This window comes from Elephantulus edwardii, unplaced genomic scaffold (genome assembly GCF_000299155.1).
Source record: "Elephantulus edwardii isolate Elephantulus edwardi_28Jun2011 unplaced genomic scaffold, EleEdw1.0 scaffold00443, whole genome shotgun sequence".
NCBI classification, from domain to species: Eukaryota; Metazoa; Chordata; class Mammalia; order Macroscelidea; family Macroscelididae; genus Elephantulus; species Elephantulus edwardii.
In genome coordinates this window covers 112,870-139,360 of record NW_006400193.1, presented here as the reverse complement: position 1 = coordinate 139,360, position 26,491 = coordinate 112,870, and the positions used below count along the sequence as shown (strand labels likewise).

The following is a 26,491-nucleotide window of genomic DNA, read 5'->3' as shown; positions in this document are numbered from 1 at the left end:
ATATTCTGAGTAGAGGTTCTAATAGTGGCACAAATCAAGTTACAGAAGTAAGGTGGTTCCATTGCCATCCTTACTCTAACTTAATTTTTTTTTTTAATTTAAATTTGTTATTAATTTCAGTGAAAATTTACAGAGGCTTTGGATTTCCATTCATTCATTGTTGTAATCATTCTCATTTTATAATGCACTTAGTATAGAATCAACTTTGAACAGTGTCTTTTGAAGAGAATCTATGAATGTTTGGAAAATATTTTTAAAAGTCACCATGTCATTGACATTTCTTAATTCAAGAAAACCTAACTGAGCTTTGGGGTTAAAAAAAGCGGTGTGTGTGTGTGTGTGTGTGTGTGTGTGTGTGTTAATAGAACCACAGGACGGCTTCACTTTTCCCTGATGTTACTTACAGAAGCAGCCAGCTAACAGCATGGATTTCTGTATTCTATTTAATCATGTTACATTTTTACTGAAATGAAGGGCTCGTTGTCATTTCTGCTCTGCTAATAGAAGTGATACGTACTATTTGAATGTATCAGAGCAATTTTTTTTAATTTTACAGTTATCAATAAATCTTTTGTTGTTGTTGAGAATATGCACAGAAAAGCATACAGCAATTCAACAGTTTGCGCATGTACAATTCATAATACGGATTACATTCTAAATCTTGAAACAACATCTTTTGATTTGTTCTTCACTATACTTTAGTTTTCTTGTCCGATTGGTGTTAGTAATGTAATCCCATATGAGCAACATTAGTTAAAGAGTACAACATAACTGCACCAGGGGAGCTCTGGTGGTTTAATCGTCAGGAATTGCACTGCCAATACAAAGGTACGTGGTTGGAATCCATGAGTTGCTCCATGGGAGAAAAATGGGCACTTCTGTGCAGTTTACTGCTGCTAAAACCCCCTGAAGGGTCAGCTGTGAGTTGATTCTGACTCGATGGTACTCAACAATAATGTAATTGTGCTCTTCTCCCTGCAATTCCCCTTGCCTTCCTGGGCTTTATATCCTTGGTCAAATGCTGCTCTTTTTAAGCTTATATGGTTGTTTATTCAAAGGAGTGAGTGCTTACTTGGTGCTACTGTTAACCATACAGACCTAGATATGTTTGGGAAAAAGTTGATACATGCGGGGTGGGGGGGGGGAGTTTTTTTCAAAGGGTGACTGAGGGCTTTGGGAGTTCTACCAGTCTCTATTGGACTAGTACAACTGCACATTTCCCTCTACCCAATTCAAGACTTTCTACTGTGAGTTCTTTTAGAGTGGTAGGAGTGCTAGCCGCGCAACATCTAGTTGTTTGGATCTCAGTGTTGTGGAAGTTAAGGTTCCAGAAGTTGTTTAGTTGATTCTGTACATCTTTGCTTTTCTTCCTTTGTTTCAGACAGGGAGAGACCAATAGTTTACACCTTAGTGACTGCATTTAAGACTCACCAAAGGAAGGTGTATTAGGCCAGTTAATTGAGATGTATCATGAGACCATGACCTTCAAACTAAGAACCAAAATCCATTTAGTATAGTCTTAATGAAGTAAAGTTTGTAATTTTTGTTGAGTGTATCAGATAACTGGGTATTGAACATACCATGGGCTACCAAGAGGACAAACAGGTCTGTCCTGGAAAGGGTGAAACCAAGTTGTTCCTTGGAGGTCAAGATTTTGAAGCTCTGTCTTACTTACTTGGGACATGTGGCCAGGAGGGGCCAGTCCTTGGAGTCATGCTTAGAAAGGTGGAAGGACAGTGCAAGAGAAGAAAACGCTGGATAAGATGGATTGATGCAGTTACTGGGATATTGGAGATAGGTGTGTTAGAGACCGTGAAATTTTCTCAGGATAAGGCAGGATTCATAGGATTGCTATGATTCACATTTGATTCGCTGTACATAATAGCAGCAACATTTCTCATTTGTTTTCTCTCTTGCCATTTATTCTTCTTTTGTTATTAAGTAATTCTTAAGCCATGTAATTATTTATCGGTTAATTCACTTTTAAATTTTATAATATTAGCTAATAAAGGGAAAAATTATTTCTCGCAGTATCATTGGCTCATATGCTAATTTCGTCACATCTCCTACGTTGAGTATGTGAATACTATGTGAATGTGTACTGGGCAAGAACTTCATAAATATAGAAGTATGTGTATTGTTAGTATACATAGGAATAAAGATATGTGACATTTAGGTTGTTGATACTCCTGGAATTTTGGATCATCCTCTGGAGGATCGGAACACCATTGAGATGCAAGCCATCACAGCACTGGCACACTTACGTGCTGCCGTCCTATACATGATGGATCTATCTGAGCAGTGTGGTCATGGATTGAAGGAGCAACTTGAACTCTTCCAAAACATCAGGCCTTTGTTTATCAATAAGGTAAATATACTAACTAGTATATTCATTTATTACCTGCAGTATGAAGATATTAATTCTATTATTTTTCTTATTTGCTAGCCACTTATTGTTGTAGCAAACAAATGTGACGTGAAGAGAATAGCTGAACTTTCTGAAGATAATCAGGTAAATCATTTAAATATTTTATTTAGTAATTATAATATCAGTGCTGCTTCACACCAAGTTCAGATCTCTTTTTGACTGAAATATAAAAAAAATACCTTAGCTCACTTAGTGCAGTGGCAGCCTTGAGGTATGGTTTTCCCCCTCCACCACCTGTGACCTGCACTAAACAACCATGTCCAAGGGCCCTGCAGTTGGCGTTGATCTTGGCACCACCTACTCCTGTGTAGGGGTCTTCCAGCATGGGAAAGTGGAAATCATTGCAAATGATCAAGGCAACCAGACCACCTCAAGCTATGTCACATTTACCCATACCGAATGATTGAATGAATCCTACTAACACAGTATTCGATGCCCAACGTCTCATTGGATGAAGATTTGATGATGTTGTTGGGCAGTCTAATATGAAACACTGGCCCTTCATGGTGGTGAACGATGCAGGCAGGCCCAAGGTCCAAGTCGAATATAAAGGAGAGACCAAAAGTTTCTATCCAGAAGAGGGGTCCTCTGTGGTTCTCATAAAGATGAAGGAAATTGCAGAAGCCTACCTTGGGAAGACTGTTACCAATGCTGTTGTCACTATACCAGCCTACTTCAGTGACTCTCAGCACCAGGCTACCAAAGATGCTGGAACCATTGCTGGCCTCAGTGTCCTCCGAATCATCAATGAGCCAACTGATGCTGCTGTTGCTTATGATTTAGACTAAAAGGTTGGTGCTGAAAGGAATGTACTGATCTTTGTCTTAGGAGGTGGCACTTTTGATGTGTCAGTCCTCACTGTTGAAGATGGGATATTTGAGGTCAAGTCTATAGCTGAAGACACCCACTTGGGTGGAGAAGACTTTGATAACAGAATGGTCAACCATTTCATTGCAGAGTTCAAGTGCAAGCATAAGAAAGACATCAGTGAAAACAAGAGGGCTGTCAGATAGATGCCCCTGCACTGCTTGTGAGCATGCAAAGCGCACACTTTCTTCTGGCACCCAGGCCAGTATTGAGATAGATTCTATGTATGAGGGAATCGACTTCTGTACTTTCATTACCCGAGCCAGCTTTGAAGAATTGAGTGGCACTCTGGACCCTGTGGAGAAAGCCCTGAGGGATGCTAAGCTAGACAAGTCACAGATTCATGATATTGTCCTGGTGGGTGGTTCTACCAGAATTCCCAAGATTCAGAAGCTTCTTCAGGATTTCTTCAATGGAAAGGAATTGAACAAGAGCATCAACCCAAATGAGGCTGTTGCTTATGGTGCAACTGTCCAGGCAGCCATTCTCTCTGGAGACAAATCTGAAAATGGTCAAGATTTGCTGCTCCTGGATGTCACTCCACATTCTCTTGGTATTGAAACTGCTGGTGGAGTCATGACTGTCCTCATCAAGCGGAATACTACCATTCCTACCAAGCAGACGCAGATCTTCACAACCTACTCTGACAACCAACCTGATGTACTCATTCAGGTCTATGAAGGTGAGCATTCCATGACCAAAGATAATAACCTGCTTGGCAAGTTTGAACTCAGTGGGATACCACCTGCACCTCGCGGTGTTCCTCAGATTGAAGTCACATTTGATATTGATGCCAATGGTATCCTTCATGTTTCTGTTGTTGACAAGAGCACTGGGAAAGAAAACAAGATTACCATCACCAGTGATAAGGGCCGCTTGAGTAAGGAAGACATTGAACGAATGGTCCAGGAGGCTGAGAAGGACAAAGCTGAATATGAGAAGCAAAGAGATAAAGTGTCTTCTAAGAATTCCCTTGAGTCTTACGCATTTAATATGAAAGCAGCAGTTGAAGATGAAAAGTTCAAGGCAAGATCAATGATGAGGACAAGCAGAAGATCCTTGACAAAGTGCAATGAAATGATCTACTGGCTTGATAAGAATCAGACTGCAGAAAAGGAGGAATTTGAGGATCAGCAGAAGGAACTAGAGAAGGTCTGTAACCTCATCATCACCAAGCTGTACCAGAGTGCTGGGGGCATGTCCGGAGGCATGCCCAGCGGCTTCCCTGGTGGTGGAGCTCCTCCGTCTGATGGTTTTAAAATCTGCTTGTTTGCTTTTTACCTCAAAGTATCTTGTATAAATTTATGAGAATTCTTTTGTATAATTTTTCCAACTATTTTGATGTAGTGGTCCTTTTTTAGGAGAAATCTTTTAGGGTATTTGTTTTGACAGCATTATACTAGAATATTGGTTCTTTTTTTAAACTTTACTTTGAGTGAAAGTTTATGGAGCAAATTAGTTTTCCATTCAGTTGTTCTTAGCACATGTTGTTTTGTGACTTTGATTACAGTCCCCACATCATGACATTCTCATTTTCATTCATCCTTTTGTCCTATCCCTTCCTACAATCTGTCCTTTGTAAGTAGGCAAATTTTATCTTTTGGTCTTCAGTGGCTTATTGTTCTAAGGAGTGATGAGCTCCCTCATAATATTGTTCACCTTATAAAACTGCTTGTTACATGAGTAAAAGTTGAGCTACAGGACTTGAACTACTTCTGGACTTGAAGGATAACCAAGATCATAGTCTCAGTGTTCCACCAGTCTCTGTCAGACTGGTAAAGCTGACCTGCTGTTCTTACCATTTTGTTCCACATATTTCTCCACTTTGCCAAAGGCCTTCTGACTTTCTATTGTAATCTCTTTCACAGTGTTAGTGGTACTCAAATGTCCTCTAGTTCTTTCAGTCCCTGAGTTATGGAAGTTGAGGTTTATATGGTCCATTAGAACTTTGCATAATTGTTTTCATTTTCTTCTCTTTAGAGAAAGGACTCCTTAGATGACCACTCACTTTTAAGTTTTTAAGACCTTAATCACTGCTCATCAAAGTGGGTTGTAGAGGATGTCTTTGTGAACTGATTATACCAAGTGACCTTGATATTCCCCAGGAATGTGGTCCTGAGGCCCTAGGCCTAGCAACTGATTACTTCCAGGTGTTTGGTTATGGCCAAGAAGCTAAATAACTTTGCTTATTTTTACTCTACTGTATATGTGAACATATTTATAGCACATACAGATAAACATGTAGAAATACCATCTACTAAATCTTTGTATGAATGTCTTTGTGTATGACCATAGGTTATAATAGGAGTGGTTATTGTTAAGTGCTTTCGAGTCGTAGTTGACTCTTAGTGACCCTTTGAATGAAAGACCTGAACACTTGTATAACTTTCGTCATTTCTCCAAGTTCATAGGGTTTCCAGAGGCAAGCTATTTTGAAAGTGCCACTCCTGCTTCCAAGCTTGTTTTAATTGGGGAGCTGCACCAAACACTGTCCACCACGGGTAACCATTATCACATTTTGACACATCAGTGTCACAGTGTTCAGCTTTACAGCAACCATGAGTTACCTCTATACAGCAAGTGAACAGACCAGGGCTATATGACCTAGAAGAATGTTTGACCAAAAACAATTAAAACCAGGCCTGAGGGCTGCAGATTAAAGTCACTCACCTTTGGCTTGGTAGCATCACTTTCTGTACACTAGGCCAACTGAGTTCTCTCTATGTTGTTGTTGTTATGTGCCATAGAATCATAGGCCTTAAAATAGAGTCCTGGTGTGGGGCACCATTAGTATCACTTTTACCTTTGATGTTGTTAGAAACGCACATGATTTAGTAGTAAGGAATTGCACTACCAATGCAAAGGTACATGGTTTGAATCCACTAGCTGCTATATGGGAGAAAGGTGGGTATATGGTCCCTTGTGATTTACTGCCTCTGAAAATCCACTGGAGGGTCAACTATGAGTCACTGGTGCTGGAGATGAGTCTTGAACATGCCATAGATTGCAAAGAAAACAAATAGATCTGTCTTGGAAAGGGTGAAGCCAAATCTCTCCTTGGAAGTTAGGAAGCTCTGTCTCACATATTTTGGGCATGTGGCCAGGAGAGACCTTCAAGAAGGACATTGTGCTAGCAAGAGTTGAGGGACAACTCAGGAGAAGAGGACCCTGGATGAGATTGATTGATTGATTCAGTATCTGGGAGAGTGGGGGTTGGTGAATTAGTGAGTCTGGCTCAGGACAGGGAAGGATTCAGAGCTGCTACACATAGGATCGCTGTACATTGCAGGCGACTCAACCGCACATAACAAAAACATACTATATTGGTTGGTTTTTTAAGCCTCTTGTTTTGAGTCAGTATGACCTCGAGGAGGGCCTTTGTATTTAAAGTTAGTTGTTAATATATTTTGGAGGAACATTCTTCTAAGTGGTACAGCACTCTTCTGTCAGTATGCTATTCTGAGGTCACCTGGCATTGCTGTAATGCCGAACCTTGTGTCATTGGGGTATTAAATGCTATAACGGTTACAAACGGTGGACAGTTTGGTGGAGTTCCCAGTTTAAGGTAGGTTTGGAAGCAGGAGTCACATCCATTTCCTAAACAACATGCCTCTGGAAACTATGAACTTGGTTCAATGTCAGTAGTTATAGAAAGACTTCAGACCTTTTGTTCATAGGGTTGCTATGAGCCACGCTCAACTTGACGGCAGTCAACAACAACAGTTGTATAAACACAGACCTCCAATAGTTGACTTGTCTTTGAAGAACTCAAATATGTCCTAAGTTTAGCTTTCATTTTTCAGTCTAAAATACAGTTTAATGAAAGGAAGAGAAGTTTTATGGTTGCTAGAAATACTTTTCAGTGTTCTAAAAAGATAGACAGGTTTTCTTGCCATATACAAATGATATGATAGTGTACAGAGAACACATCAAACACTCAACAGAAAAACTGTTGGAACTAGTGGACCAATTTAGTAGAGTGGCAGGATAGAAGATTAACATAGTAACAAAACTCCATAGTAACAAAACCCAGAGAAGGAAACCAAGAAAGCAGTACCATTTACAAATTGAGATACCTAGGAATAAACCTGGCTAGAGATAAAAAAGACATTAACAAAGAAGACTACAAAACACTTGTCCAAGAAACAAGACCTACAAGGAGATTGAAAAGGCAGTTGTGAAGTTACTTGTAGATGAAAGAGATTTCACAAAAGCAAAAGCAAAACACTTCTGAAAAAAATTAAGTGGGAGGCAAAGCACTCCTTGATTGTAAAACCTACCATACAGCTGTAATATCCGAAAGAGCAGAACTGAGAATCCAGAAATGGACCTATCTATCTATTGTCAAGTGATATTTGACAAGGAAATAAAGCCTATCAAACAGGAAAATGACATCCTCTTCAACAAATGATACTGGCAAATCTGGACTGTTACTTGCAAAAAAGCTAAAATGGGATCCATATCTAACACCATACACAAAAATAAACTCAAGATGGATCAGACATCTATGAATAAACCTCAAATCGTAAAATTGATAAGAGACAAACAGACTCAACTGAGAAGCTTTAGTCTGTGGTATAAGGAGGCTGACAAATACAGCGAGAAATATACAGTCAGAAGAGAATAAAATTGATGAATGAAACCATCTAAATATTAAATCCCTGTGTGCATCAATAACTTTCCGACAGAGTAAAAATAAAGCCTATGTTTGGGAAAAATCATTTGGTAATAACATCTCAGACAAAGGGTCTCATAACACACACAGAATACTATATGACTTCCAGAAGAAAAAGACTGATAACCCAATTACAAAATGGGCAAAAGAAATGGAAAGAATTTTAACAGAGGAAGACATTTGGATGACTAACAGACACATGAAGAAATACTCAAAGTCACTGACAATAAGAGAGATGCAAATAAAAACCATGATGAGGTACCATCTCACAGCAGTAGTGGCAAAGTTTAACAGGGCAGCAAGCAATAGACATTGGGAAAGATGTGGAGAGGTGGGAACGCTCATACATTGTTGGTGGGACTGTAAAATGGTATGGCTATATGGAAGACATCCTATGGAAGACAGCTTGGAGCTTCCTCAAAAAGCTGAACTTAGAAACTCTGTATGGCCCAGCTATTCCACTGCAAAGTATATACCACATGGAAATTAGAACTGAGACACCAACTGAGATTTGTGCACCAATGTTCATAGCTGTATCAGTAACCATCACAGGAATATTGAAACAGCCCAGATGTCAGGCACAGCTGAAAGGATTGAGAAATTGTACATTTACTTTATGGAATATTGTGCAGCATTCAAGAGTAATAATTTTTTAAAAACTATATAACTTGAGAGAGAGTGGAGAGCATTGTGCTGAGTAAACGAACTCAGTCTCGTAAGGACAAATATTGCATAAGACCATTATTGTAAAAATAGAAGGACAACTAGTAAAATAGGTATAGGGGTTCAAGGAAGGAAGGAGTGGGAGGAGAAGGTGAGAATATATAGGGGGGAGTCACAGAATTTCACGGTTTGATAGGCGGAGGGAGGAGGTAAAGGAAATGGAAAAGATCTGGCAGAGACCTGAAAAGACAGGGTAATAGTGAGCCTAGTTCCATGGTGATTAATTTTATAGAACGCAATATATGGAAATGATTGTATGAAACATAATATCGATTAAGGCAAGGGTAAAACAACATAAAAATTGTAAGAGTGCTAGTTTAAAATCCACCCAATGACATCATAGAAGAGAGGACTGAAAATCTAGAAAAGATGATGGCCAAGAAAACTGTATGGTGCAGTTTTACTATAGGCAGTTCCACATGGGATTGCCATGCATTGGAATCAACTTGACAAACTCACATGCATAAAGACGAAGTAGGTAACGCTAGAAGGGTTGCTTATACTTTGTGATTTGGTGTGTTCAAATGCATTTATTAGCTGTACGGTAGGGGAAAGTTAACTACTAATAACCTGTATGACTCTCAAATTATTTGCCTAATTACGGAATTAATACTGTATATATTATGAGATTGTTGGGAAGACTTAATGAATTGGAAAGCAAGTAGTAGCTACTATAATTTGACTTGAATAGTAACATAGAATCATTGTCTACCCAAAAGTTGTAACTGATTGGTAGTTGATCCTCCAGTCGGTCTTCAGATGTAGTTAATCTTATGGGAGTTGATTGCCCATCATTGTCCTGTCCAAAGGACCTCTGGCGGCACAGAGATTAAGTACTCTGCCACTAACAGAATGGTCGGTGGTTCCTACTTGGCCATGGGAGAAAGATGTGGCTGTCTGTTTGTATTAAGGTTACAGCCTTGGAAACCCTATGGGATGGTTCTCCTTCATCGTGATAGGATCACTCTGAATCACAGTTCAGCCACAGGCAACTAGTTCAGAGCAACAGTGCAAAAAACCAGATCTGAACATTGCCTTATCCTGCGTCAGGATTTCCGAAAACACTCAAGCTCATTGTTAACAGCCACTATGTCCATCCATCTTGTTGAGGATCTCCCTCTCTTACCTTCCACTTTTCCCGCAAGGCCTGGCCCCTTTGAACAACATACCCAGTGTAGTAAAGTAAAATTTTGTGTTTCTTGCCTCTAAGGAGCTGCCTCGTTGTACTGCCTTCTTATTTGCTTGTTCTTTTGGCAGTCCCTGGTACTCTTCTCCATCACTACAAACCAAAAGCATTAGTTCTTCTGCCATCTTTATTCATTATCCAACTTTTAGATGCCTGAAAAATAATTGAAAAGACCATGACTTGGGTTAGGCACATGTTAGTCTTTAACATCCTAGCTTTGACATTTTTTTCTAGTGCAAAACATCTTTTTGATTTCTTGACTACGGAGCCAAGTAAAGATGAAATCAGTGATAAGTTTAATCTTTTCTCTATCCTATCAAGGGTTGTTGGTCTTTTGGTAAGGATTTTTGTTTTCTTGATGTTGAGATATAATCCATATTGAAGTCTTTGATCTTCTGTAGCAAGTATTTCAAGTCCTACTCGTTTCAGTAAGGTAGGCCACGTAATCAATATTATGTAGGTTGTTGGCGCAACTTCCTCTAATCTCAGCGTCACATTCTTCATATAATCCAGCTTCTCACATTTTTTTGCTCAAGACACAACATTTGCACAACTTTCTTGATTTTAAGCGGTTCAGTGTTCCCTTGTTCTGTTTGAAAAACAGCTTCTTAGTCTCTGTATAAATTTTGCATGAGAATCTCTTTTTCCTATGATGTATATTTATTTTTGCACAAACATGCCACTGAAAGTTGGCATAATTGATACTGAAGCCTAGACTTTATAAGACTTCTTTCCACAAGAAAAGGAAATTTCTAAACTTGTTAAGCTAGACCTTATAAAAGTAGAAATAAGTGTTTTTCAGGAGTAGCCTTAAATTAAGAAAAAAATTGTAACTATTTGTCTAATCCATGGTGAAATTTTGAGTTTGAGCTAAATGAAATTTCTAATCAGATTTTGGTGGGTTCTAAGTGTCTAGATTCATAAGAATTTTTATGTTGTTTTCTGTCAGTAAAGCATTAAATGTATTTTAAAGAATTGACATCTTACATTGAAAACATTTCTAGAAATCGAAATCAATACCTTGATTTTACCTGAAAGTTTCATTTTTTTAGCACTTAATAGCTTAGGATGGGGTCGCTGTAATCTGGTTTTTTCCTCACAGTGGTCTGTATTTTCTTCTATTTCTTTTTTAAATAAAATTTTATTTTAATTTTTATTTTAGTGAACCAGAGAAGTTATATTTTCATTCATTCACTTTTGCACATTTTACCCCCATGCCTGCCCTCCCCAAGTTCACTTTTTCCTTTTAATATTCATTCATTGTTAGGTAATTCCTCCCCTGCCCTACTCCTCTTTGCAATGATATATCTCTTATTCTGAGCTGTTGTTGTACAAATACCTAATCATATATTCATTTTAGACAGTTCTTTCTCTCATCTGTTCCAATGCAACGGTCATTATCTATCTACTCTTACCTTATTCTCCTCCCAAATTCTCCACGTCAGACCTGTTTTATAACGATGGTGCTATGCACTATTTGTCCTTTTAAACTGAGATGTTTCACTCAGATTAGTATCTTCTAGGGTCCCCCATGTTGTGTAATCTTTTACAAGTTCATTGTTTTTCAGTGCTGCGTAGTATTCCATTATATGAATATACTGTAGTTTTTCTTTCCATTTATTTGTTGATGGGCATTTGGGTTGCTTCCATCTCTTTGCCATTTTGAGTTACGCAGAAATAAACATGGGAGCGCATGTATCTTTTTGGATGACGGTTCTGGTTTTTTAGGGTATATTCCCCACAGTGGCATTGCTGGGTCAAATGGTATTTCTGTATCCCAAGTTTTTGAGAAAGTGCTAAACTGCCTTCCATAGTGGTTGCACCATTTTGTACTCCCACCAGCAGTGAATAAAGGTTCCAGTCTTTACACGAGCTCACCAGCATTTATTGTTTGCTGCTCTGTTAAACTCTGCTGTTGTTACAGAGGTGAGATGACATCTCATAGTTGGATTTTTATTTTCTTAAACTTGGAATACTATGTGGGGGATGAGGTGGTAATACTAAAGAGTTTTCTTTTGATTTTTAAAATGACTCACAAGTATTAAACAGTGGTGTAACACTCATTTGATTAAATGAGTGCATAATAATGTAAATAATTTTTGCTCTATATTTGCAGAAAATATTTTTAGATTTGCAGACCGAAGGATTTCCTGTAATAGAGGCCAGCACGCTGACTGAGGAAGGTGTTTTTCAGGTTAAAACAGAGGTCAGTGCTTTCTTATGATCCATGATCTATGGTTTTACTATCTTACTTTTGTTTTAAAAGTCTGTCATTGGAGATGGAGGGGAGAGGTGTTGATTTTTGTGTATTGGTGATACCCTGCATACTTCACAGTAGCTAATGAGTAAGTGTTATCTGACTGGAAGAGATCTATATTTATTCCCATTCCAAAGAAAGGTGATCCGACGGAGTGTGGAAATTATGGAACAGTGTCATTGATATCACATGAAGGCAAGATTCTGCTGAAGATTATCCAAAAAACAGCACATAAGCAGAGAACTGTCTGAATTGCTGGCTGGATTTAGAAGAGGCCAAGGCACTAGGGAAATTATAGCTAAGGTCAGATGGATCTTGGCTGAAAGCAGAGAGTACTAGAGGAATGTCTTTATCTATATGTTTCATTGACTGTGCAAAGGCATTAGACTATGTGGATCACAACAAGATGCGGCTGACTCTGAGAAAAATGGGAATTCCAGAACACTTGATTGTACTTTTGTGAAACCTATACTTGGACCAAGAGGCAATTGTCAGAACAGGAAGGAAACAGTGCATGGTTCAAAATTGGGAAGGGTATGCATCAAGGATATGTGTCTTACCTCCATATCTTTTCAATCTGTATGCGGAACAGATTGTCCAGGAGGCTGGGCTCTATGAGGAGAAGTGTGGCATCAAAACTGGAGGTAGACTCATCAACAGTCTTCATTATGTAGATGACACATCCCTGCTTGCTGAAACTGAGGAGGACCTGAAGCACTTGTTGCAGAAGGTCAAGGACTGTAGCCTTCAGTATGGATTGAAGCTCAACATCAAGGAAACAAAGATTCTCACCACTGGGCTGATTGGCAGCATCATGATGGATGATGAAGAGACACTTTTGGTACTAGCAGGCAGGAAATTTAAAAGACGAATTGCATTGGGAAAGGCTGCTGTCAGAGAATTCTACAAAGTACTGCAGTGTCAGTCTGGAGACTAAGGTGTGCCTGCTATAGGCCATGGTCTTTTCAATTACTTGCTATGCATCAGAGAGCTGGACAGTGACTAGGGGTGATAGAAGGAGAGTTGATGCCTTTGAGCTTTGGTGCTGGAGAAGAGTATTGAATATACCATGGACTCCTAGGTGAACAAACACGTTGGTCCTGGAGAGGGTGAAGCCAGGCTGCTCCTTAAAGTCCAAAATTTTGTAGCTTCATCTAACATACTTTGGGCATGTTCTAAGGCAGGGTAAGTCCTTGGAGAGGGACAGTGCAGGAGAGGAAGACCCTCAATGAGATAGATTGATTTAGTCACTGGGGTAATGGGGATAGACTTGTCATAGGCAACAAGATTGGCAAGGGATAGAGCAGGGTTTAGGGCTGTTGTACATGAGTTTGCTGTAAGTTGCAGGCGACTCAACTGCACATAACAACAAGAACCCCTGGCAAGAGTGTTCCAGCAGCCTAGTCTCTAGGCCAAATGATAAACCTCTGGTGGTTCTAGTCCACAGATGTCTCCAGAAAAGAAAAACCATCTCCAGTGTGATTTACAGGCTCAGAAACCCCACGAAAGAATAGTTAGTTGTAAGTCAGTTTCAGATTCCTAGGGAATAAGCTTGACTTTCAGAGTGGCTAGGATTTGTCCCCTCATACCTGATTGAATAATGGGAATTTGAAGAGATAGTTTATGCTATGAGTTTAGTTGTATGTCCCAAAAAGATGTGTTGTATTAAGAAATGGATTTTTTTTTCTTTTTTACAATTACGTCAATGAGGCTATATTGCAGGGAGTGTCTTAAGCCAAGCTTGTTAGGCCAACAGCAGGGAGCTGGAAGAGGGGCAAGTACCACATGAAGAACACCGAGGAGTAAGGGTCTGCCCCAGAGCCAGCCAGCACCCTAAATTCAGACTTGTAGCCTCTTACACTGAGATGATAAATTTGTTTGTTAAAGCTACCCATTTGTTTTGTTTATTTTACAGCAACACTAGGTAACTAAAACTGAAGTTAAAATCAAAGATTGGTTGACTAGTATTTCAAAAGGAGCTGCTGTAAAAAGTAGGGTTTTAGAACGTCAAAAGTACAAGGGGGAAAGGTAGTATGAAGAATGAGAAAAACTTGGATAAAGTAGATTGGTGTGAGATTTCACATGCTATCTTACTTATTTCTTTTTTTTTTTTAATAAAATTAATTTTAATGAATGTTTACAGAGATTTTGGATTTTCCATACATTCATTGTTGCATTTTTCTCCCTGCCCACCCTTCCCCAATTCACAGTTCTCTTTGAAAAGTAAAAGAAAAATTATTTCATTGGTATAAAATCCCACCCCCTCCCTGAATACACTCCACTCCACAACCTTTGTTCTGGATTCTTGTCATAACCATAATACCCAATCATATATCAATTTCAAACAGTTCTCTCCCTCATCTATTTCAATGTAGTATACATAATTTATCCATTTTTTCTCAGTCTCACGCCAACCCTGATGTCAGTCCCATTCTACAATAGTGGCACCATGCAGCACCTGTCCTTTTGTGACTGAGATATTTCCCTCAGGAGAATGTCCTACAAGGTGACCCATTTTGAATAATATTGCATGAGTTCCTTGTTTTTCAGTGCAGTATAGTATTCCACTGTGTGAGTATTCCACAGCTTCTCTATCTATTTGTTTGTTGAACTCTTTGCTATTGTGAACAGAGCTGCAATAAACATGGGTGTGCATATATCTATGGTTTCTTTAGAGTATATTCCCCTAATGGAATCGCTGGGTCAAATAATATTTCTATTTGCAACTTTTTTTTACATTTACAGAGATTTTGGCTTTCTGTTCATTCATTGCTGCACTTCTCTCCTGCCCAGCCCTCCCCCTCCCCATTTGCAACTTTTTGAGAGAACACCATACAGCCTTCCATAGTGGTTGCACCATTTTACACTCCCACCAACAGTGAATAAGGGTTCCACTTTCTCCGCAACTTCGCCAGCATTTGTTGTTTGCTGCTCTGTTAAATTTTGCTAGTCTTACTGGGGTGAGATGATACCTCATAGTTGTTTTGATTTGCATCTCTCTTAGAGCTAGGGATTTTGAACATTTCTTTATGTATTTGTTGGCCATTTGAATGTCTTTGAAGTGTCTGTTCATATCCTGTGCCCATTTTTCAATTGGGTTATTTACCTTTATCTTGTGGTGCTCGAGTGTTTTATAAATTCAGCATATAAGTCCCTTATCTGACAAGTCATTACCAAATACTTTTCCCCAATCTGTAGCTTCTCTTTTTACTCTGTTGAAGTTTTTAGATATGCATTGTCTTATTTCTTACTATACTATTTTCCCCTAGAATGAAAAAGGCGCACAAATTAAAATATTTTGATTGCTTGATTAGTTTGATTTTTTTTTTTCCCCCTTCAAGTTGGAGACATGATTTGATGTAAATGATATAGAAATTGGCAAGTAGTTAAGAATATATTTCAAACTCCTTTAGGAAGAGGAAAATCAGAATCTCTCAGGGTCACAGTGTTACAGGGTTAAGTTCATAGTGAACCTTAAGTAAGTGAAGTTAAGTAAGAAGTTAAAAGTTAATGGTGACTTTTAGTAATGGACTTCTTAGATGTTTTGCCTAAGGTTGGCCCTCAGCTTTAAGATAATATGAAGCTTCATCATCTTTATATAAGTAAAATGTGCTACTGAAAAAACTCATTGCTGTCAAGTTGGGACCAATTCATAATTGACTCTCCAACAGGTTTTTGGAGGCTGTAAATTGAATAGGAAGAGATGACCTACTTTTCTCCTGCATACCCACTAAAGATTCAAGAGGACTAGAGAGATAACATTTGGTTAAGTAAGGCAGCTTCCTGTGGCTACACCACCAGAGCTCCTTAAAATGTGTTACAGGATTAGTTACACTGATTTGATAATTTAGTTTCGAAATGCTAAGTATTAATGAGAAAAATGCACTTATTGTTAGGTCCCATTGAGTCAGCTCTGGCTCACTGTGAGATGATGTACAACAGAGAGAAGAAGCTTAGTCCTGTGTCATCTTCACCATCTTTGCTCTGCTTAAGCCCATTGTTGCAGTATTTTTTTCAGTCCATCTCTTTGATCATTTTAGCTATACTACTACTAAAGCAAGTTTGTTCTTTTGACAGTCCATGGTATATTCCTTATTGTCAGCATCACAATTCAAAGATGTTATTTTCTCCTTTGATTCTTTTCCAGCTTCCATATACATTTGAAACATTTGATAATACTGTGTCTGGGTCAGATTCACCTTAGTCCTCAAAATGATACTACTCTTTATCACTTTAAAGATGTTTTTAGCATGATGATCTTACTTTTCCACTTACTGTTCTTTCCTTTGAGATATAATCCACTTTAACAGAATGTGCTCTTGAAGCTTTATCATTAAGTGGTGCTACCCCCTCCACCCTCTGCTGCAAGTAATCAAGAATGCATAGTGTTAATAAAAATTTTTAGTGAGTCTTCCTCCAATCTTGATTCCATGTTCTTTATCTCTTCTGAGATTTATTTGCTGAATATCCAGATTGGATATGTATAGTGAAAGCATGTAACTCTGATACATTATTTATTCCTGGTTTTAAATCACCCAGTATCCCTTTGTTTTTTTCAAATGACGGCTTAGTGATCTGTATATAAGTTTGACTTGAGCACAGTTAAGTTTGGGATTTACATTTGTTTCAAAGTTATTCATGGTTTATTGTGGTCTGCATGGTCAAATGTCTTTGTATAGTCAATAGAATGCAGGTAAGGTTTATTCTAGTATTCTCTGCTTTCAGCCAAGATCAATATAATCAGTAGTCATCTCTCTTGTTCCACATACTCTACAGAAATACAGCTTGAGTTTCTGATAGTTCCCTGTTGGTAGATTGTTCTGTCCCTTTTTAATTGAGCTCTGGTGAAATCTGCCCCATCAGAGTGACCCTGCTGGTATTATTGATGGCATACCAACATGTAAGTCATCATTGTATGACAAACTGATGACTGTTGGAGAGAAATGATGTTGTAAATTCCTCAAAAGGGAAAATAGGTAATAAATACCCCAAAAGCACACAAGCTTTGAAACTTAATCTACCAATTAATGGGAACTCTGGATTGACATTCTTCTCTAGGATCAGTCAAGAGTTGCTCATTTTGCTTTGTTTTCATATCTCTGTGTCCTTTGTTTTGTATTTTACTAGGCCTGTGATAGACTTTTGGCTCATCGAGTTGAAACCAAAATGAAAGGAAATAAAGTGAATGAGGTGCTGAATAGATTGCACTTAGCTGTACCAAACAAAAGAGATGATAAGGTAAGATTACCTTTTTAGAATGCCTTCTTTATAAGAGCACTATGTGGCTGATTCAGGGCTAGTTGATGCTTTTTTGCATGTTTTCTCCTCTAGGGATTATGTTGTTGTTGTGTGCTATGTGTATTACATAAATTGTTTCATTCCTAACTAAGTATATAAAATTTGGTGTTAAAAACCTGCATCTCACAATATTGAGATAATTACCAGTTCTTTTTATTTATTCCTTTTAGAAATCTTTTTGATAGATATTTAACCATTCAGACTACTTAAGTTTATAGTAACCTTAGGTGCTTCTCAGACCAGCAGTATTCTCACAATCTTGGGCATGTTCAGTCCATCATCATAGATGTTGCACTGACCTATGCCACTGAAAGTCTTTTTTTGCCCTTATTGGTCCACTACTTAAAAAAGCATGGCTTCCCCTTCTAGTTGCTGTTGCCTTTTTTAAAAATGAAACATAGCCAATTTTATTCAAATCCTTCAAAATATATACTCAGCTTGTTGTTTCTGAAATGTATACTGTACATAATGATTTTATTAGTTTTCTCATCTCTTTTTCTTTAAAAATTCTTCAGTAGAAGCCAAAGTCTTAAGTTGCCCAGTTAGGAGCCTCTGACCTACTATTCTATTATGAATCTTTTCAGTATTCATGGCCAAGATCTGGCTTCTAAAAGAAAGGCTTTTGATCTTTTCAATCACTTGTGGATAAGGTGAGACTGCATTGTTAACCATAGTTACATGACCTAATTTTGAATCAATCTTGGCATTTCTAATTGAATTCACAATCCGCCTTTCAGCTTCTTCTGGGGTCTTGTTCACTTTATCTGCCAGTATGTTAAAGCTGATAACACTGATGAATGCCACAGAATGTTTTAAATATGAAGAGATAAGCATTTTCAAGGAAATCCTCAAGATAAGCCACCAAAAAAAAAAAGTCATTCACAAGTACTGATTCACATTTCCTTAGTTATTTCTGAGCTCCATCAAAGCCAAAGTTAACATACTCTGTAATTGTAAATGTGTAAGATTCGTGCTGAATAGCCTTGACTAGATCTTTGTTATGACTGCTGTAGTCAGCTAGCGGAGAATAATGTGGACACATTGTCTTGAGTTTCATTAAGATACTGTGACTGGTAAAGACAGAGATCAATAATGTTATCTTGACCTTTGAAGTGGTTGAAGAAAACAAAGAGAGACCAGTGAATGAGCCATGTTTGCTGCTGAAGAGACTATAGTGGAGAATTCACAGAGTTACATATTGTGGCTAAAGAGACTGTAGTGGAGAATTCACAGAGTTACATATTTTCTTTTTTGATTGTGTAAGGTCTTCCCTGGCTGCATCCAGTTCAGCATTAAGATTTCGGAGGCCAGTTTTCCCCAAAGCATTTCTGTCTGTTGCTGGAAACACCACTCTAAAAAAGTAGATATTCTGCTCCTCCTGAGTAATTACCACATTCATATTGGAATTTTGCATATCTGTAGAGAGTATTTAGAAGTATTCTTGCCTAAAACCGTGTTTGTCTGCCAGGTAGTCAAATAGCATTTAACCGTCCCTGCTTGACTTCATTTGTCTTGTAGTTTCTTGGTATTCAAACATCTTCACAATTGGTTCTGTCTCTGTCTGCAGTTGTTTTAGTTGTGCAACAACTGTGATTCTTTATTTCTCTCAAAGCATGAAGAATATCATGGGAAATAAAGATTTTTGTAAACTTTTATGGCATAGTCTATCATGTTGGGATTGCTAAGAATATCCAGTTTCCCTTGTAATAATTGCTTCCTTTTCATTATATATCTCCTTCATGGAGAGAAACTCAAGCAGCAAAAAAGACCAGATGCTGATCCAAAAAGCACATGCTGAGAGTAGTCAAGTCATTTTCCACCATCTTGCCAAGAAAAAGGAGCATCTTTGCTTGTCAAAACTTTATTGGCCACTGCCTCTTGATGATGTGTGCAAAGCGAGTTCTGCTGTGATTTGTAAGGCTAGTTTTTGGAAGTAGGTTTTTGGGCCTTTCTTCCTAGTATTTCTTAGTCTGGAAGCTTTGCATAAACCTGTCTGCTATTGGTGACCCTGTTGCTTATTGTAATACCAGTGCCATAACTTCCATCATCGGTGTCCTCAGATCAGCTCAGATTCATGGCCTAAAACAGGACAAAACCCTGCCAAATTTGTGCCATTTTTGCAATCTCTTCTGTGCTTAAGCTCATCATTGCAATCACTGTGTTGTTCTGTCTTGTTGGTGCCTCCCTTTCCTTTGCTAATCCTTTGGTTTGCCTAGGAAACCACCAACGAGACAAGCCAACAAACAGACTAATGCTACTTTTAAACTGTAAGCCTACTAAAAGAATAGATTTTTAAAATACTAACAGAAGTGTGTTATGATCTCTTTAAGATTTCCATTATATCTTTACAATATTTAGTGTACTGTCATATATACACATGAAAGTGCAGCTCGTAATCCATTGTGTTGTCTGCAATAAAACAGTCCTCTCTCATTTCTGATTTCTTAGAGATAACAGAATGGCATTGGATAGGTTAAGGGTTCAGATATTTTTCATAGAGTTGTATTTGACTCAGTGACATCTGTTAGGAAAACTAGTTGGAGAATATATTTTTCTATGTGTTTTACAAAGTTGCTATCACAAGTGGTTTAAGATCATGTCTAAAGAAGAGGAAACAAGCTGTGGGGGCACAGGGCTTGTGAGTGTCTTTCTGAAAGTGCCAGAGGGAGTAAGAATATCACAGCTCCTCACTGCCCCAGAACAGAAAACAGATAAAGAACCCATAGCCCAGCCCCATGGTGCCTTTAGAACAGCAGCAGAGGTTCATTATTCATTGCTGACTCAGAGACTCACAGTTAGGGTACCAGCAATGGGGTTTATTAGGGAAATGAGTAGGAGAGGTAAAGAATATCTCACAATGCAAGTCCAGGCTTTAGCCTAACAGTTCAAGGCACAATTCCTCAATAAGCTCAGGCTGTGGTTTTAGTTCAGCAGTCAGATCCAAATCATCCAGCAAAGTTTGTGTCAGAGTAGTTATAAGTTAGCTGCTCCTTCCTGGTAAGAACAGCCAAACCTTTTAACTCTGACCCAAATGCAAAAAACCTGAGATCACACCTTGCCACAGTATCTCTACCACCAGAGTCTTGCCACAAGCCTTCCTTGCCTCAGATCTTTCTGCCCAATGTGAGAAGCACTGTTTCTCTTATACTAGTCCCACGGGTGATGCCGATTTGCAACCCTATGCTGACTGGCAAGACCACATGTAGTTGAAGACCAGAGACAACTAACTAATGACTAAAAGAAACCAACTTTTACAATAATACCACAGATAGTTTCATTGTTGTGCTTTATTTTCCTACTGGCTTATGTAATTGTAAATTTTTCATAGGCTTACTATTAGCAGACTTAAGGGAAAAAATCAGAGAGAACAAAAGAAAGCTTAATGCAGCTTTATTAAAGGGAGGTTTAGGGGAGCTCCCAGGTGAAGTTACTCATTCTGGGGATGCAGAATGATGAAGTCACGCTCTGAACTTATTGGGGAGAGTTTTTATAACAGAGTCTTTAGGGACAGACATTTCACTCTGATTCATGATCCACCTGCTAGCTCAGCCAGGAAGGCAAGGCCTTTTGCTCTTCTTACCAGCAGCAGGCAAGGCTGTCAACGTTTGAATTCTGAATGCTTCTTCTCTTTGGTTTCTTTGTCTGGACTTAACGTTGTCTAGACTTAACATCCTAGCCTTTTTAGTGATAAAACAGGGTGACATACCTTTCTTTTGACCACTTCCTGCTGAACGGGGCAAAAATTTAGGGGCTCAGAGGCTGGAGTAAGTTGGTCCAGGATTAGTGAGTGACCTGGGGAGAATTAAGTTGTTCATCTTGATCCTGTGAAGTAAGAACTTAGAGACAAGGAGCAATTATTAACAATATGCTTATGATTACTGTTGGTTTTAGAGAAGGAAGAATTTAAGCTAGAAATGGGTTTTTGAGTTAATTTGGGAGAAGGCTTGTGGTTGAATTCTGTATAGAGTCTATAAGTGTTATCTTGGTTCTGCTACAGTGGGCTGGTTTATGCTAACATTGTGTTCAGTTCTCATGTTCTATTGCAGAGAGTGCTAGATGTGAGAGGGCTTAGTCTGCTTATCAGGCTCTGGTTCTCTACCTTTGAATGGTAGAACACTCAGTTTGGGCTGATGGAATGGCTTGAGGTGTTTTGGTGGTGTGTGGTCTAGAGAAATTGCTTGATATTGCTGCTAGCAAAGGTAAAGAGGCACACAGGGAAAAATGGGAAAGGCTGGTCACTATTTGACTTTGCTTAAGGAATAGTAAGGTGCTCTGGATAATTTGGACTTGAGTTGGGGCCTGCATAGTTGGTGACTTCCCAGAGACTTGTTCTAGTATTGACTGCTTAGCTTGGAGAATGCCATTGGAGACTTGTACTTAGGTGTTGGCATCTAGAGTGTACTCTTTGATTATGTGTATTGTGCTAGAGGGCAAGGAACTACATCTTGTAGGATATAGTTGTGTTTTTTTTTTAACTCTAGCTTGCCACAGGGCATTTCAGGAGTTTGAGATAAAATTAGGTAGAAGTTTGTTGGGGGTTTTTTTGGGTTTAATAGAAAAATTTGGTATAATAAATGTTACCGATTTTTCATGACTAATGTGGTCAACTTGTGTCAGTTTTTTGGTTATTTTTGATAGTATGAGTGAATTTGGTTATATAAGAAGTAAGCAAAGGGTCATTTATAGGATGAAACTGCTTTAGGTAATATTGACATGGTGATTGTTGTTTGGTATCTGTTGAGAGCAATCTGCTGAGCTAATGAGGTGTATGTTTGGAGTAGACTGCTGTGTGGAAGTTTTTTAGGGCTTAAGTGCTGAGTGAAGCAAAGAGTAGTAGGACTTACCATTTAAGAGGTGTAGGAAATTCTCTCAGTGAGGGGAGCATGTTTGACTTGAGATGGGTGGTGTTAATGGGGGTTACTTATATCCTTAACAGCTGTGGGGGTTGTCAGGATGACTGTATAAAGCTTATTTTAGTGTGGTTGAAGAGGCCTGGGTACATGCTGTTTGAGAATGGCATTTCTTGAAGTGACTTTAGTAGCCTGGTCTAGACTTATAGATGTGGGTCTGGGTATGCAACAGTCTTGAGTGTTTTAGAGTAATTGTTTAAGGAGAGAGAGATAAGGTATGATGCTAAAAGCAAGGGTTTGGCAAATAAATTATGGTTCAGCAGAAGCAGTTGGCCCTAATTTAGTTGGAATGAGCTTAGAAAGGACGGTGATGGAGAGAGAGGCAAATATTAGGATTTTTGAATAAAAGTAGGTAGAGTTCCTGTATCTGCTTAGGAGGACGTAACAGTAGAAAATGATGTGAAAGTAGATTTCAAAGCTTATGGCTTGAGAAGACCTACAGAGAGCTTCTCAAGGTAAGTTTCAGTGCTTTTTAGTGAGGAGAGCTGCTGTTGCTAGAGTTTGTAAGCAGGATTGTTACCCCTGGGTTGTGATATTGAGCTGCCTAGAGAGGTATGTAATGGGGGTAAAGATAGGTTTAAGGGGCTGTTAAAACCAACAGCAGTACTTCCTTTTTCATCAGTGAATAAGTGGAAAGGTTTAGAAGAATTTGGTAAAGTAAGGGATGGGGCTGTAGAAGGAAGTATTGGAGCTTGAGAAAGGCTTTTTAACTATATGGGATGAATTTTTGGGACTTTGCGGTTATGAAGGGGTTTTGCTTGTAAGGAAAAGTTGGGAATTCAATGTTTGAGGAAACTGATAACGTTGAGAAAAGAGAGGATTTGATTAGTCATCAGAGGTGGAGGTTTTTAATATCTCTGTGCTGATTGGCTGTTGAACTTCTGGTGGTGGGGATCAATTGAAAGCTGATATATGTAACTGTGAGGAGAGACATTTGGGCCTTGGAAGGGACTACTCTGTATCCTTTGGAGGCTGAGAGGTTAAGTTGAGCAATGCGTTTGTAAAAGTTGGTAGGAGGGACGGCAAACAAAAGATTATTCATTTACTTAGGGATAAGAAGTTTATTGGAAAGCAGGCAAGTAGTGATAAGTTTTAAGCTTCTGCAGTGTTGTGTTGGAGACAGGGATTTGGGATCTAGCAGGAAAAGAGGAGGGTTTTTTTGAGTAATGATAACAGATTGGTAGGGAGAAGTTACAGATGGGATGGAAAGATGTATTATAGGGTTGACAGTGTCTGGTGATAAAGGTAGTGTAGAAGGGGACTTGGAGGGAAAGAGTGTTAAGAGAGAGAGGCTGGTCTAGTGAAGTAGGTTTGTTGAGGGTAATGAGGAGAAGTTGAGTGGTTAAAAGGCTCTTAATCCCTGTTACTGAGACCTGGGTAGGGAAAACAGAACCCAAGAAGCGAGTACTAAACAGGTAGCCCTCATGTTAACCAAAAAGGAAACTGTTTTACCCAGTATCCGAAGGGTTACCTTGAGAACATAGCAGGAGTGGTGAGGATTCTTGAACCTGGGTATCTTCAGTGTCCAGTGACCAGGCCTAAGAGATCAGCCAGGGTGGGAAATGGGTCAGCTGAAGTGGCTACTACCCAGGGGCTGGGCACTGAAGAGGAGCCAGTATTCTAATGGCCCCATGCTCCACAGATAGAACAAGGCTGTATTAGCAGGCTCTGGTTTGGAGGGTGAGGGTTAGTGTAGTTGCTAACTCCAGTGACCCACCCTCTTTGCCATGCTTGAAGCGAGTACCTGGAGAAAAGGAGCAGGTGTTTTCCAACCTGACCTGTCACCGCTGCTTTAAGGCAGATATATTTGCAGATTCGCTTTCTGTCAGGCAAGAGGTTACTTTTCTGTCCATTCCTCTCAGGTATTGGAACTTTAAAGGCCTGCTAGGTCTCAAATAGGGTGTTTGGAGGCAACTGGAGTGTTTGGAGAGTTTCTATCTTTTTTCTGTATGTTGTTGGGCAGCGGTGAGAACTTGTTGTTTACTTTGGTAATTTTTTTGTCCTTGGGAGTTCCAGAGGGGGATTAGGGAAGGGCTGGGTCTGAGGGACAATTGGAAAGGGCTTCCTGTGGTGAGGAGACATTTGCATATGGCTGAGTTAGGAAAACAGAAGCTGAAAGGGTTTCTTGGTAGGATTAAAGGTAACTGAGTTTGCAGCTGTTTAGAGATAAAGATACAGATTTTGAAGGCAAAAGGGACTTACTTTTAATGTTTGTAACTTTTGAAGAGGACATAGGAGGAACTAGTGAAATAGGAATGCCTGAGTCTAGATTTGTTGGCATAGAAGAGGGCTGGACAACTGGAGAACAAAGAGGTTCAGTTTGGCAGAACCATTTAACCCTGGTAACAGATGATGTAAGAGATGGAATAGGAATGGCTGAGTTTGGATTGGTCAGAATGAAAAGGGAGGGCATAGTAATGGACAGAGAGATCCAGCCTTGGCTGACTTTGGGTGGTCTCCTCTCCGGAGGAGATACTGAGTAGGAGGAGGGGGAGGCTGGGACAGAGAGAGAGAGAGGTATGGGAGCAAAACAAAAGAAAGTTTAAGTCTGCTGGCAGAAAGTGTCTAGATGCCGAACTAAAGGTTTCATTCTTAGGCCATTGAGAGCCGTTACTTAGCTGGTATTGTGGCTGCTTGGTTACATAAAAAAGATCAGTTTCTTGCGGCAGAGATCTTCAGCTAGAAGATTTGAGAGAAGGCAGCTCAAAAGACCATCATCTCTTGAGAGCCTGGACATTGCCTACCCCATGGTTCTCAGATCTGTGGGTGAGACCACAGGAGTTTCGGAGCGTCCTCTGGAAACTGGGAGTCTCAGGAGCTCATACAAGCAGAGAGAGGCTATAGACAGCTTGAGCATCCTCAGAGCCGTCATAGCCTGGAAGAAATTCCTGGCATTTCTGGTTGGCCTTCTGATGCAGATCTGCACTTTGTGGCTATGTGCAGATGGAAGTCCAGTGGAACAGATCTGAATTCTCATGGGAGTTCACAATGTCTGGACTGGAAAGCTTAAAAGCTTTGGAATGGAGGAGTAGAGGCTTAATGTGCCTGGAAATCAATTGAGTCTAGCTTTTGGAGCCTTCAGGAGGGAAGAATACAGAGATCAGAAAGACAAAAGGAGCAGAGATTCTGTCAGCAGCTGCACAAACAGCATGGGAGAGAGGGAGAGCAGCAGAACTTTACTGTTCAGGCATCTTGACACTGCACAGGCTATTTCGGGAAAGAGTAAGGAGTGCCAGCACACCTTAAGATGGGGCACAGCACCTTCACTCATCTCCATGTTTCTCAAATCATATGTTAAAGTTAGCAAACTTAAGGAAGAATCAGAGAGAACAAGAGAAAGCTTAATGCAGTTTTGATAAATGGGGGGAGGAATAAGGGAGCTCCTGGGTGAAGTTCCTCATTCCTGGGATGCAGAATAAGGAAGTCACACTCTGAGATTATTGGGGAGGGTTTTTATAACATTGTCTTTAGGGAGGGACATTTCACTCTGATTCACAATTGACCTGCTAACTCAGCCAGGAAGGCAAGGCCCTTTGCTTTTCTTATTAACAGCAGGCAAGGCCATCAGCATTTGAATTCTGAAAGCTTCAGTCTTCTCTTTGGCCCTCTTTGTCCAGACTTAACATTTATTGACCTAAAAAGTTTTTTAGTTGTGTATCTTCAGGGAAGAAGAATCAGTAGTTGGAAAACGTGGACTTGGTGACAGAAATGAAGCTGGAGATAGAATGATTGAATTTTGCACGATCAATGACTTATTCATTGCAAATACGTTTTTAAAGAGACATAAACGTAGATTATACACATGGATTTCACCTGATGGTATGCATAGGGATCAGGTCGATTACATCTGTGGAAAAAACCGCTGGAGAAGCTCAATATCAGCTGTGAAAACTAGGCCAGGAGCAGATTGTGGAACAGACCACCAACTACTCATATGCAAGTTCAAGCTGAAGCTGAGGAAAATTAAATCGAATCCACAGGAGCCAAAATATGACTTTAATTTCATACAACCTGAATTTCAGAATCATCTCAGGAACAAGTTTGAGGCCTTGAACACTAATGAGTGAAGACCAGATGAGTTGTGGGAGGATGTTAAATGTATCATCCAGGAAGAGTGCAGGAGGTCATTACAAAGATTAAAGAGAAA

General features: G+C 39.3%; 1 protein-coding gene and 1 pseudogene across 1 annotated transcript in view; one reads left to right on the top strand and one right to left on the bottom strand.

Moving 5' to 3' along the window:
• The window catches only part of LOC102853596 (nucleolar GTP-binding protein 1-like), a 64,591-nt gene that overhangs the window by 11,220 nt on the left and 26,880 nt on the right, over nucleotides 1–26,491 (top strand). The window contains exons 6-9 of the mRNA XM_006902728.1: nucleotides 2,177–2,368; nucleotides 2,447–2,512; nucleotides 11,996–12,085; nucleotides 17,264–17,374. Of these exons, the coding sequence (XP_006902790.1) occupies nucleotides 2,177–2,368; nucleotides 2,447–2,512; nucleotides 11,996–12,085; nucleotides 17,264–17,374 (459 nt within the window). The remainder of the gene's footprint in view (nucleotides 1–2,176; nucleotides 2,369–2,446; nucleotides 2,513–11,995; nucleotides 12,086–17,263; nucleotides 17,375–26,491) is intronic.
• Nucleotides 17,946–19,257, bottom strand: LOC102853192 (annotated as a pseudogene).